This window comes from Bombyx mori, chromosome 24 (assembly GCF_030269925.1).
Source record: "Bombyx mori chromosome 24, ASM3026992v2".
NCBI classification, from domain to species: domain Eukaryota; kingdom Metazoa; phylum Arthropoda; class Insecta; order Lepidoptera; family Bombycidae; genus Bombyx; species Bombyx mori.
The window spans coordinates 4768723-4783455 of NC_085130.1; the positions used below are offsets into that span (position 1 = coordinate 4768723).

At 37.7% G+C, this 14733-nt stretch overlaps 1 protein-coding gene across 1 annotated transcript in view; it reads left to right on the plus strand.

Annotated features, from left to right (window-relative positions):
• The window catches only part of LOC101739776 (irregular chiasm C-roughest protein), a 109489-nt gene that overhangs the window by 77427 nt on the left and 17329 nt on the right, over positions 1–14733 (plus strand). Inside the window, exons 7-12 of the mRNA XM_004924864.5 lie at positions 511–619; positions 9462–9543; positions 9897–9982; positions 11094–11196; positions 11834–11967; positions 13205–13328. Of these exons, the coding sequence (XP_004924921.1) occupies positions 511–619; positions 9462–9543; positions 9897–9982; positions 11094–11196; positions 11834–11967; positions 13205–13328 (638 nt within the window). The remainder of the gene's footprint in view (positions 1–510; positions 620–9461; positions 9544–9896; positions 9983–11093; positions 11197–11833; positions 11968–13204; positions 13329–14733) is intronic.

Genomic DNA, 14733 nt, shown 5'->3' on the forward strand with positions numbered 1-14733 from the left:
AAAAAAAACTGTAGAGCCCTGTTGAATTCACCAAGGAAAAAACGTTTGGAAAAGAAGAAAACCTGATATTAGGTCATTATTGCGAATACCAAGAAGAAAAGCTTACTTCGTAGACTTAAAATATTATTATTAATATTTGTCTGGGAAAATTAGATAAGCTCCTTATCGCTTAATACCATTATCGATTTCATTGTATATATCGTGTAAATCTGATGAAAACGAAAGCATCATGTTCACGTTAGGTTTTTTTTTATTGCTATATGAGTGGACGAGCTCACAGCCCACCCGGTGTTAAGTGGCCACTGGAGCCCATAGACATTTACGACGTAAATGCGCCACCCACCTTGAGATATAAGTTCTAAAGTCTCAAGTACAGTTACAACGGCTGCCCCACCCTTCAAACCGAAACTCATTACTGCTTCACGGCGGAAATAGGCAGGGTGGTGCTACCCACCCGCGCGGAAAAATACCTAGTTTTGTTATAGTAACTACAGCTATGACTTTCCACAGGTCAATTATAAATATGACGCCCAAGAAGGAACATCACAACCAAACTTTCATTTGTCAAGCTCAGAACACAGCGGACCGGGCGTACAGGGCGGCCAGTATACAAATCGAGGTGAGTACTTTTACTTACAAATAGGAATTTTCTGGTGCCTTTTCTCCTCTAAAACTGTCTACGTATATTTTATGTCCATAACTTTTTATAAGTCTATATATGTATATAAAAATGAATTGCTGTTCGTTAGTCTCGCTAAAACTCGAGAACGGCTGGACCGATTTGACTAATTTTGGTCTTGAATTATTCGTGGAAGTCCAAAGAAGGTTTAAAAGGTAGATGAATATGAAAATACTGGGAATTAAATAAAAATAACAAATTTGTTTTTCCTCTGAAATGTCCCCAGTCAGACGGGTTCCTATTGTTTGTTTTAAGTTTATTTTATACAAAAGTTTAGGTCTTTTAGTTATAGATTGAGGCACTACGAAGTTTGCCGGGTCAGCTAGTCATATATATAAATCACGTGTCACGTTGTTTGTCCGCGATGGACTCCCAAACTACTTTACCGATTTTAAATTAAATTTGCACACCGTGTGCAGTTTCATCCAACTTGAAAGATAGGATGGTTTTTATTTCGATTAATGGTCGCAATATTTATTAATTAACAATAAAATGATTTCTTATGTTGATTTTTGTTATTAATTGTAAGTTTCATAAGTCTAAAACAGATGGCGCTTTAAATCAGTTTTTACAGACAATTGTAATACTGTCTAACATTAATATCCCATAGATGGCGCTGTGTTAAAAATACCAACGTTTCACATAAGCTACAATTTAATGCCATGAACACCACGTGTTGCTGAGGCTAAAGTATAAGTGAAATTTATTTCGTAGTAAATACAATACAGTGAAATCCAATTATTCTTGCTTCGTCAATTTTTGGTATCAGCATAGCCGGCCACGTGTTATTTAGAAACAAAAACTTTAGCAACAGCAACGCGTGGCCGGGTCTGCCAGTGCATATATATATAGATAAAGGCGCCTAACATCCAATTGTTCAGATTTGGGTACTGAAATTCCTAAATTATAGATTTTTTTATTATTGCTTTGATGGGCGGACGAGCTCACAGCTCACCTGGTGTTAAGTGGTTACTGGAGCCCATGGACATTTACAACGTAAATGCACCACCCACCTTGAGATATAAGTTCTAAGGTCTCAGTATAGTTACCTTTTATAAGTCTGTAAGTAAAGTTAATACGTATTGAAATTTGTGAACTATTTATCGCAATTATTTATCAATGTGAAGCTTTAATGAAATATAAACTAGTTGCACAAACAAAGTTACACAAACAAGAGTTGAATGTTATTGATTCGGTTGATTACTTACTTACCAATATATCAATTAAATTTAATTAGTATTTGAAGCCAAGACAGACTTAGTAAGCTCTAGAAATACCTTAATATTCAGCGAGTGAAGGCAGCTTTGGATCTTGGATCAAAAGAATGTACTGGATCATTCTTGTTAGAAATTATAAATGCTATTATTTTTAAGGAGAATAATATATGAATATAATAAATGTTTGCTGTAGCTATGTTGCCTATTTCGAGGAAGTTAATCGAATAAGGCAATAAATAGGAGTTTTTTTTGGGAGGGTTTATGTCTAGACAACCATTGTTTGTTAATTCCAAGTTAGGACAGATTTTTCCTATGAAAAAGTAATCACGTTTTTTTTTTTTTTATGATTGAAGTATTACTGGTGGCCCGGAGGCCTTTCCAGTTTCACCAGACAGGTGGGCGAGCAAAGGCTCAGCCAGGAGCAAAGGCTCAGCCAGGCTCACGCTTGTCAGTGGGATACTCACTAAATAATTGGACCTTTGACGTATATTATGTTAGTTTCATCAAGAAATTTATTCGAAAATGACGCTAATTGAATAAACACTTTAATAAAACTCATATTTTAGAGATACGTACCTATTCACAGGCGTGAATTGAGGAGCCGTCCTTTTGTTGTAAGCGAATGTTCATAAAAATGTACATACATACAAACATATTATTATGTATATGGAACACGTGAATATTACCATCATTATTAAATATAGGTCGTTCTACAGCTAACACGAGCGCTACATTCAAAATTGTTTTTGTTTGTTTAGGGGGTAAACAACAAAGGGAAGGTATTCCACCGAACTGGCGTCATACCCGATCCTGTGGACCGAATGGTAAACAGTCGACGTCACCCTAAACACGTCATTACAGATCCACCCGATCCATTAGCGGTGCTTTTGGGTACCTCAAGCACCGGTCACCGTCCTCGCCGAACCCATCGCTTGCGACGAAGGGCTCAACGAGTAAATTAACCCATAGACACAGCCTACTGAGTTTCTCACCGGATTTTCTGAGTGGGTCGCGTTTCCGATCCGGTGGTAGATTCTGCGAAGCACTACTCTTGCGAGAGCCAGTGCTAGCTACACTTCCGGTTTGAGCCCTGTGAGCTCAGTAACACGTTAGGGTGAAGCTGAAATAGCCTCTCAAGGCTATCAGCAAAGGTAGGAGAAAAAAGAGCTGGCGTAATTGCTCGATAAATTGACGTTCCGAATGTTATTGTCTGGAGCTTGCAAGCAAGCTTATCTTGAAAATATCCTTAAAATATCTGAAAGAATTCCGTTTAGGCATCTGTAAAATATGTTGTGGTCTATGATGGCTTCCGCTGAATTTGTTTCCGTTGCTCGTTTTAATCATTAGCTTTTATAAGATTATAAAAACGTCTTTAAAGAAAACAAAAAAAATATATATAATTTAATTTCTATTTTTTAGTTGGATTTTCTATAAAAGCGTATTTTTTTAGTTTTTTTAAACTATTATTTATTGTACTCACTTTGAGTCTCATATAACATGGTTTCGCATAACATAGGTCGTTTTAGGAACGTACCTACTGTTTTATAGGAGGGTTGCTTGTATTTGTAGAATTTATTGCGGATAGAATATAGTTAACTGATGCTATGCAAAACGAGATTTCAATCGGTTTGTCCAACTAGGGATAGATTTTTGCCATTAATTTGAAACATTTTCGCTTCATTCAAAGCATCCTAGATAAACAAATTGGCATCTCATCGAAACAAAACCGGATTATCTAAAAAACAAAGTCATGGCTACATTATCAAACAATCTACGACTTGATAAAACAAAACTCAAACAAAACACGAACAATGGGGGAGACTCGAGATTTCTTTACCTAATTACCGATCCACAAACCCGCTAAATCTATTGCGTACTACCCTTATTATTTATTCGAATCTCGTTTCTTGGGGAGAACCCTACTCTCCACGTGGCGTGGCACTAAAGTTTCATATAAAGGAAAGAGTAACATTATTTATTGACTTAGCTATCTCTGAAAATTTTGAAAATGGATTTCCAGCCGTTGTTAATAAAAGAGACTGAAAAAAAGATATTTTTTTTATTAGTTAGGTATGACAACGCGCGGATCAACTACTGTTAAGTGGTTACTGAAATCAATTGACTTCAACAACGTAAATGTTACCATTCACCTTAAAAGTCCTTTTGAAGTCGTCGTGACCTAAAAGATAAGACGTCCGGTGCATTCGTGTTGAAGCGATGCACCGGTGTTCGAATCCCGCAGGCGGGTACCAATTTTTCTAATGAAATACGTACTCAACAAATGTTCACGATTAACCTCCACGGTGAAGGAATAATCATCCATCAACCATCGTGTAATAAAAGTGAAACTCGCAAAATTATAATTTGCGTAATTACTGGTGGTAGGACCTGTTGTGAGTCCGCGCGGGTAGGTACCACCGCCCTGCCTATATATAAAAAAAAAATGAATTTCCTGCCGGATCCTTTTTTTATTGCTTAAATGGGTGGAAGAGCTCACAGCCCACCTGGTGTTAAGTGGTTACTGGAGCCTATAGACATCTACAACCTAAATGCGTCACCCACCTTGAGATTTAAGTTCTAAGGTCTCAAGTGTAGTTATAACTGCTGCCCCACCCTTCAAACCGAAACGCATTTCTGCTTCACGGCAGAAATAGGCAGGGTGGTGGTACCTACCCGCGCGGACTCACAAGACGTCCTATCACTAGTAAATCTTCTCAGCGTGTCGCGGTTCAGATCCGGTAGTAAATTCATTCGCGATGCAGCTGCTCTTGAGCTGTTAGGTTTCCTTCGGAGGCGCTCGAGCAGCTGTTAGCAAGTCCTGTTGAAACTGGAAAAGCACAGTACCTAATCCTTCAAACATAAAAAAAGCATGAGTTCTGTGTCTCAGTTATATTGTACAACGGCTGCCCCACCTATCAAATCGACACACACTATTGCTTTGCGACAGAAATAAGCGGAGTGGAAGTACCTACCAATGTGGCCACACAAGATCACCGGATTTTTTTAATTATTCATAGAAACTCTCTATATCTGATATCATTAATTCAAAGAAAACTTCAGGTTGTAACTAGAGCATAGTTATTAGAACAGGTCGTATCTAGACCACTTAAACTAGTTTCACGTACGACACTTATACACAAAACGCAAATATCATGATTTACCTAAACGTTTTCCGGTACAAAACTGGCTGACCTACTATTTCCCGTGTGAGCCCGTAATGTAAGCCAAATATAAATATTCGCTGTCGGGTCCACAAGTACATGGTTAATATAAATATTCGAATATTTGGAGAGGAGAGAGGTATGATATAACGCGATCCTGGAACGAGATACATACCTGTAGATAGAATCACAGCAATTAGTAGAAGACTAATTAGTAGAAGAACAATTAGTAGAAGACTAATAACCATTGGGTAAGATTAAAATTAGCTATCTTGGATATTCGACTACTCAATTGCAATCTAGCTACGCTGATCAAAAAGCCTGCGATACTTTAAAAAGGTATTTGCTCTCCAGATTTTTTTGGTTGCCAATATCCTCAGACGAGCTCACTGCTCTGTTGCGCTTTCGTAACTAAAGCACATAGACACGGACGCCACTCATTTTCAGGTATTCAGTGGAGGTCGATGTTTCATTATAAAATAGTTTCATGGAAGTAAATTTGCGATGGTAAAATTAGTACTTTAAATAGTACCGTAAAAGCTGCCACCTTAGAACTCATATCTCGAGGTGAGTGGCGGCATTTACCTTGTAGGTGCCTATGGGCTCCGGTAACCATTTAACACCAGGTGGGCCGTGAGCTCGTCCACCCATTTAAGCAATAAGAAAAGCATATTTAGTTTTTAATGGCACACAATATCTTTGAGAGCCGAAATGTCCGGTGGATCATTCGCCCAGACTCTCAAGATCCTCTGATCTCATCAGTACACAAGTTGGGAGTTAAGGTAAAAATTAGGTTAACAAATACGTAAAGATACTACTCTCTACCAATGACATGTCTAATAATGTATTGAGCTCTAGAAGGATTCATGTACGTACTAATTAACATACTGCTGTCATTAAAGATTGCATAAATTCGGGCCAGCCCTGGTCAAAATGGGATATAGCAGATTCTCAGTAATAAAAATGATAATTCAAACAAACGTCCTCTTTAAAGACACTTCCAACATAAGATAAGACACCATATCAGTGATGGACCAACCACTGCCAACAATTGGTCCAAAAATCCAATAAAAACATAAATAAATACTCAACGTTCGATCTTCCGTTATAAAAATTATTGTCCTACAAAGAGTCTCGGTTAAAGGAAATTACTATTCCGTCAACGAACTCAGAGCTTCTAGATGCGGCATTAATATTAATATACTCGCCCCGTATTTTGTTATGGTGCGAACGTTTATTGTTTAGTGTTATTGTTTGTCCAGAGAAAATGAGAATATCTGGAATCGTAGAAAATTATCGGAGCCGAGAAAAGCTGTGACGTGCTTTTTCACGTAGGTACTTGGGGTACTAAATTCTAGGTAGATAATTATTTGTTTACTAAATGATTTCGCTCTATGTTATTCGTCAGTTGACAGTTTGGTAGGCAGCGGCTTGGCTCTGCCCTTGGCATTGCTGAAGTCCATGGGCGACGGTAACCACTCACCATCAGGTGGGCCGTATGCTCGTCTGCCTACAAAGGCAATAAAAAAAAAGAAAGATGTTTTTGAAAGCACTTAAATAAAATTAGATTTCGCATATCGCCTCGCCGAATTTTCTCAACGGATTGCTATTTCGGTAGCAGATTCAGGTAGTTATAACGGCCGTCTGGTGTAGTGGTAAGTGACATGGTCACTACGCAAGGGGGTCGCGGGTTCGAATCCCGCCAAGGGAAGATATTTGTATGATAAATATAAAATGTCTCTTCCAGGGTTATGGATGTATATTAAATATGTGTGTGTGTATAATAAAAATCTTACATTTATTTCCGTTATCTGGTACCTGTAACACAAGTTCTTTACGAACTTACCGCGGGACCAGTTAACGTGGCGTGATTGTTAGTAAATATTTATATTTATTATACGCAATCTTTCCTCTTAGCGACAGAGCCTTCGAGTCTGCGCACCTGCTCTAGTGAAACTAGAAAGCCCTCCGAGCCACCAAAAAATCATATCTAGTAACTATACATCTGCACCGTTATGACGAGAGCAGTTTGTTTATCATGTATTTTTTTTCTTTCGGTCATAAAATAAAAACCCTTTTTACGACCAACCCAATTACTTTTTATGATCAGATGGCCAACGATATCGCTATAGTATTGGGACACTTGCTATTCGTGAACTTAATAAGTGACCATATTTCTGTGGTCGTGTGGATCGGTGAATGTTCGTTTTGGATTCGTGGCTTGTCTATTATTGTATGCTTTAACTTTGAATCTATGTATGCTTTGATAAACCCTCAAAATATACCGTATGCGCTCTTATGAAACTCTTTGAGTTAATAAGATGTCTTTTTTATACGTATTTAACTTCTTCATTCTTTTTTATTGCTTGGAGGGATGGACGAGCTCACAGCCCACCTGGTGTTAAGTGGTTACTGGAGCCCATAGACATCTACAACGTAAATGCGCCACCCACCTTGATATATAAGTTCTAAGATCTCAGTATAGTTACAACGGCTGCCCTACCCTTCAGACCGAAACGCATTACTGCTTCACGGCAGAAATAGGCGGGGTGGTGGTACCTACCCGCGCGAACTCACAAGAGGTCCTACCAGCAGCAAAATTTTATTTCGTTTATTAATGTTCTAAAATTATATTGTAATGGCAATGCAACTTCTTCAAACGAGGCTTGTGGAGAGTATTAAGCGGTAGGCAGCGGCTTGGCTCTGCCCCTGGCATTGCTGAAGTCCATGGGCAACGGTAACCACTCACCATCAGGTGGGCCGTATGCTCGTCTGCCTACAAGGGCAATAAAAAAAAAAAAACGGTTTGCGTTTCTTGAATAGAGGAATATGGGTTCGAGATTAGTACTAAAAACATTTCAATTATGTACGCTTATGAAAGGAATATCCCACATCTTATTCTTGATTATGATAAGCGTAAACCCACCAGTACATCACCATTGGCTCTTGCTATCCAAAATACGCAAAACACGAGTTTACGAGCGACCCCATAAAATTTCCCCAAACACTTGAGACCATTAAAAACGTACATACCGATGTAAAAGCATAAATAAATAAAATGAAACTATCCCATTCATTATTCCGTTGGTATACTGCTCACCATTTCCTGTTTTTATTTATTGCGTTTTTTTCGTTTCCCCCCCTGAGGCAGTTATGTGTTATTTTTATGGCTAGACTTGTACGATCGTTTTTTTTTTATATAAGTTATGGTGCTCGTTTGAATATAAGTCATCTTGGTGTTTATTTGGTACTTAGCCATAGAATTGAACCAAAATAACTTAACCATCTTCTTTCTATATATATAAAAATGAATTGCTGTTCGTTAGTCTCGCTAAAACTCGGGAACGGCTGGACTGATTTGGCTAATTTTGGTCTTGATTTATTTGTGGAAGTCCAGAGAAGGTTTAAAAGGTAGATAAATATAAAAATTCTCGGAATTAAATAAAAATTATAATTTTGTTCATCCTTTGATGTGTCCCCCGTCGGACGGATTATTTTTGTTTGTTTTAAATTTATTTTATACAAACGTTTAGATCTTTTATTTATCGATTGAGGCACTACGAAGTCTGCCGGTTCAGCTAGTAACTTAATAAAATCCTCTCATATTTTATCTAATTACCTTATCTGTAATTCACTGCACCTATGCAGTACCTTGTTAATTAAGTAAAACTGGGTTCATTTCAATTTTATAATGTCGAGAATTATTCGCGTTTTGGGTTTCTGCCTATAATTGAGATGTAATTTATGATTTCCTTAGTGTATTTGTAAAAGTGTCCTGAGTCGCTGCCTACTAGTATAACTAATTTGATAGTGACCTGCCCTTCATTATAGACAAATTTAAGATGTAGATGTTAATGGATAGAGATGTACATACTTACGTTAGGGATACCTTAATCTGGATTTATCAACATATCTCGATATCACAACATATTATTATTATCTATACTAATATATAAATCTACAGTGGTTTTTACGGATGCTCCGTTATAGCTACTGAACCATGCATCCGATTGACTTGAAACTTGGTATCCATGTAGAAAATACGTGTCTTAATGGATAGGCTAATATTTATATGAGTATTGGACTCCCTACGCCAGTTGCGGGGGCGTTAATGATGAGAATATTTGTGGGGGTGAGAAATAATAATGTTAATTTTAAATGCCAAGCGAAACGGACGGGTATAGCTATCTATAAAAAGTCGAAAGCCACCAGGTCAGAATAAAAGTTTGTAATACTCATGGTACTTTAAAACGTTGCTGGGACAATAGGGAGACTCAACGATATAAATAGATTGAAAATTCAGCGATTGTTTGTAAAACATTGAATTAATTCAATTGTTAATTGAATTTCGGAGTTGGTTCAATTAAAATTTGTACACGAAATGATCGGGTTTGTTGTTCTCAGGTGAAATACGCTCCTAAAGTGAAGATTTACATAAAATCAAGAGTCAATGGGAGAATTCCCGAAGGGGATGATGTAACAATAGGTAAGTTAATATTGCTTAATACACATTAAATAATTGTAAATAAGAATAGAATAATTATAAAGTTAATAGACTCGAGTCAATGCCGTAGCAGCCAAGTTTAATCTTTTTGTCTACGCTTGAAGCAAGTCCGAATCTGGATCGATCAGTAAGGTCATGGAATGCTAAGAATTTTTCTGTCTACTTCAATTACTAGACTAACGTGGCTTCAATATCGGAATTAAGGTGTTAAAGGTGGCTACGAGTGTTTATTTTTTTTATCTCGTACGCTGTAAGCAATAAATTGAATATCCAAATTACTCAAAGTAAAAATCTCCAAGCTTTACATCTAAATATATCTAAGCTTATTTCGACAGGCTGCAAAGCAGACGCCAATCCAACGAATCTAACTTACAAATGGTATATAAATGAGGAATCTATAAATGGAAACACTACTGAATTGGTGAGTGCTTTTGAAGTATCCGAATCGAAATAGATTCACGGTTTTAGAATATTATTCAGCCGGTTCTGACTGTGAAATTGTGCATAGAAATTTATAAATTGAAATAAATTTAGTTTGAACAACTTTGCAAACTACTTTAAGGTTTGGCTTCGCGTGCACTTTACATTTTTCCAATATCCTGAAGATCGTGCGGTTAACAGTTCCACAGTTTCAGAAGAGAGTCGTCGTAATCAAACTCCAAATTTAACTTCCCAAACAATTTTAACATAGTAACGTAACGTTTAACTCAGTCGTGCAAGCTTTGAGATGTGACACTGAGAAATATATTAAGGTAAATGAAATGAAATCTGTGTCCAGCAGTGAACTTACGTGGGCTGATGATGATGATGATGATAATGAAATACAGACTAAATTTATGAAATTTAATACTATTAGGCATCTAATCTATACATCATAATGTGTGAAGTCGAAAGCTATTAAAATATTATTGTTAGAGTTATAGTGTAGAGTCGTAGTTGTAGATGATAGTATAGTTATCATAGATGAGAAGAAATTCCGCAAATACCTGAATTCCGTAACGTCATTTATAAGATAATCTCGCATAAATATTCAAATTTCGAACAACATTGGGATCGTCGCTTTACCAAGCGAACACCTGCTCGGAGAAAAATCTTATTTCTGCCGTTCCCTATAAACTGGTGACGCATGACACGTTTGATATTGACAGTTGATATGTCATCTTGACCATTTCTGTCGCACCCGTCATGCGTTCCAGTGAACTTAGTGGATAAGGGATTATATAAGTGGAAACTTCGAACTCATATCTCGTGTTAGGCATTCAGGGTCTAGAAGTTTCAATAACCAATGAACAGTCGACCGCGAGCTTGGTCAAACCATATCATCATCATCCTCTGAGACGGAATGGTCGCAGGTGGGTCTAAGCCTGGTCCAGTGGCTTTCCTTCCCCAACCTAAAAGACCTAAATTATTGGTGTTCTTTTCGACGCCCTCCCGCCATCCTTTCAAACAACATACCGTCTTTAACAACTTCGTAATGAACGCCAAATTACCGAAACAGTAAATACTGCATTAAACCGAGATACTTATTGCAGAAAATCTACAACATATCAAGAAAGTACCACGACGCAATAGTGAAATGCGTTGTTTACAACGACGTCGGAAAGACTGAGGAAGAGGAGACCTTGGAGATTACTTGTAAGTGTATTTGTCTAACTCGAATCACTCGACTTACGGAGAGCTTAGTCAAGTTACTACAAACACTGTTACTTAACGGACTCTTACCACGATTTTCGTAGTTGGAAGCGCCCTAATTATAGGTAGACCCGAAAACTGGTAGTAGGGTGTTAGAAGCAGATAAATCTGTGTACCCTCTTTCTAACTCGTTTTTGGGTGTTACCAATGGAACTCGATGATTCGTCCCTACCATAAATTAATACTTACAGTATCGACAGCTTTTCCCGAACACTTTAAGAACGCAAACCTAATACTGGTTTCTAATCATTTGATAATGAGAAGCCATTACTGCTTTCAATACTTATTTAGTAGACTGTTTCAATCATTCACATAGGTTTAGTAAATAATTAGATGTTTTAAGTGAAAATAGTTTGATGAATTGGCCTGACATGGAACCTACTATGATGAACTCATGTCTGAATGTGGGTGTCACCAGCTATGCTATTAATGTCTATTGGTTCCAGTAGCCATTTGATACCAGGTGGACACCCTATAATTTCTACTTAAAAGCAATGGACAAAAAACCAATTATATTTAAATTATATAAAAAACATAAGTTTTTTTCAGAGCTAATTAATATAACTTCGATTTTTCACAGATGCGCCATCCTTTCGCCATCTCCCCAAGGACGTCGAAGCCGAAGTTGGCACTAGCGTAACCTTGAGTTGCGATGTGGATAGCTACCCGAATCCAGAGATACGATGGCTCCATCATGAAGAAGACCAGACTATTGTAAGTTTGTACTAATTTAAGACCTCCGCTAATACAATTCTTAAGGCGAGAGCTTGTGACACATTCTTCATACACAACTATTTATCACAGTGATCAGGGATCAGCATTTGGTTTCCATCCAACCACTGAAGTGATTTTACTATTAATTACTAGACTAATTAAAATATCTCTGCACCACCCTATGGTCGACTGGAAGATAATGCCCATGGCATTAAGTCCGCCTGTGTACAAGTTTTGTTTTGTGCATAAAGTATAAATAAATAAATAAATAATGTACTAAGCTAAGTTATTGAAGCTTGAAAACAAGGGACGCGCTCTTGTTTATCATAAAATTTCTTAACATATTATTCTAACATGGCTTATAGGTCATCTGAAGGTGTCGTCAACTCCAAAATTGTAGCTTTCAATTTGGAGCCCACTTTAAGTTTAATTTATAGGGGTTATCGATCCAACGTGACCTGTATTAGAATTCAATTCGGGGCGAAGTAGAATGAGCTATTGAAAGCTCGTAATTAGACGCTTATCGGAGCTTTTAGACACCCCTTTTGTCCTGTAATGGTGTTAAAAAGGCTTACTTGGAATACGGTGTTTAGGGGATGGTAGAATTTTTCGAATTTTATTACTGTTGATACTGTTTACCATTTTGTGTGGTAAATACGCAATTTAATACAAACGAGACATGGCGGTGGACTGACTGTGTGGTCCAGTAGTTATCGGCCCTGACTGCTGCGCCAAGGGTCGTGGGTTCGATTCCCACATCTGGCAAACATTCGTGTGATGAACAGGTTTATTAGCTCTTTGTCTGATTGCTTATTAACTATATATATACATATATGTATATATATACATACATATACATATACATACATATACATATACATACATATATGTATATGTATATATTTAAACATATATATATAGTAGTTTATCCGTCTCTGGCACCCATAACACAGGCAATTCTAAATTGGGGCTAGATGACCGTCGGTAATTATTTTTTATTGCCCTTGTAGGCGGATGAGCATACGGCCCACCTGATGTGAGTGCTTACCTTCGCCCATGGACTTCAGCAATGCCAGGGATAGAACCAAGCCGCTGCCTACCGTTGAGTACTCTACATATGCCTCGTTTGAAGAAGGACATGTCATAGTGCTCGATAATAATAATTTGAGCCCATTTATAATAGTTATTATAAAAACAAGTAATACTCGTTATTTATAATAAATTCTTTTTTTAATAGCGCGTGGGACGCACCCCTAATTTAACTCTCACAGTGGATACCCACACATCAGGGAGGTATCTTTGTAAAGCCAGCGTGGACGGATTCCCTGAAATAGAAGCAGAGGCGTCGGTGTTCATTAAAGGTAACTATTTCTGTTTCGATATATGTAGGGCGGCCACACATCCTACGCGTTTATTGTAATTATTAATAACGACGGATATATGTATTATTGTTATTTATTTTTTATTGCTTAGATGGATGGACGAGCTCACAGCCCACCTGGTGTTAAGTGGTTACTGGCACCCATAGACACCTACAACGTAAATGCCTCCGCTCACATTGAGATATGAGTTCTAAGGTCTCAGTATAGCTACAAGGCCACTAGGTCATAAGAACTCGCAAACATGATAACGCATGTCACCACTAAAATTAAAAGATGCTGTGGAAATATTACTAGTTTTTTTTATTTAATAAATGTATTGTTACACGCCTTTATTTTTATTCTATAGCGCACTATTTAATAACCATTCACTAATGTAGTTACGATATAGTTATAAGTAAAAATCTAAATTTTTCGACTAAAATTCATGCCGCAAACTAACGCGCATTATACCTATACATACTAAGCGACAGAAATACTCCCCTCCGCGGTGTTTTCCGAGCGCTATGACATGTCCTTCTTCAAACGAGGCTTGCGGAGAGTACTTTATGGTAGGCAGCGGCTTGGCTCTGCCCCTGGCATTGCTGACGTCCATGAGCGACGGTGACCACTCATCATCAGGTGGGCCGTATGCTCGTCTGCCTACAAAGGCAATAAAAAAAATAAAAAAAAATATAGACAAAATATAATGGTATCTAAACAAGTGAACATAATTACTCTATGCATCAATAACTAACCTTTTGTCATGATCATAATATCCAGTTTTCGCGAATCTTAAAAGTAAAAATTATAAATTTTCTCAAATTATGTGACTTAGATTTTTATTACAATAAGCTTATTGTTCATAGTTCGTGAGCAGGGGTGGTTTTGATTTAAATTAAACTAGAATTTGCCTCTAGATTTAAGACTTACTATATATACATAATGCAAAGATCAATCAAGATCAATAAAGTCGTCGTGGCCTAAAGGATAAGACGTCCGGTAGCGTAGCGATGCACCGGTGTTCGATTCCCGCAGGCGGGTACCAATTTTTCTAATGAAATACGTACTCAACAAATTTTAATGTTCACGATTGACTTCCACGGTGAAGGAATAACATCGTGTAATAAAAATCAAACCCGCAAAATTATAATTTGCGTAATCACTGGTGGTAGGACCTCTTGGGAGTCCGCACGGGTAGGTACCACCACCCCGCCTATTTCCGCCGTGAAGCAGTAATGAGTTTCGGTTCGAAGGGTGGCGCAGCCGTTGTAACTATACTGAGACCTTAGAACTTATATCTCGAGGTGGGTGGCGCATTTACGTTGTAGATGTCTATGGGCTCCAGTAACCACTTAACACCAGGTGGGCTGTGAGCTCGTCCACCCATCTAAGCAATAAAAAAATA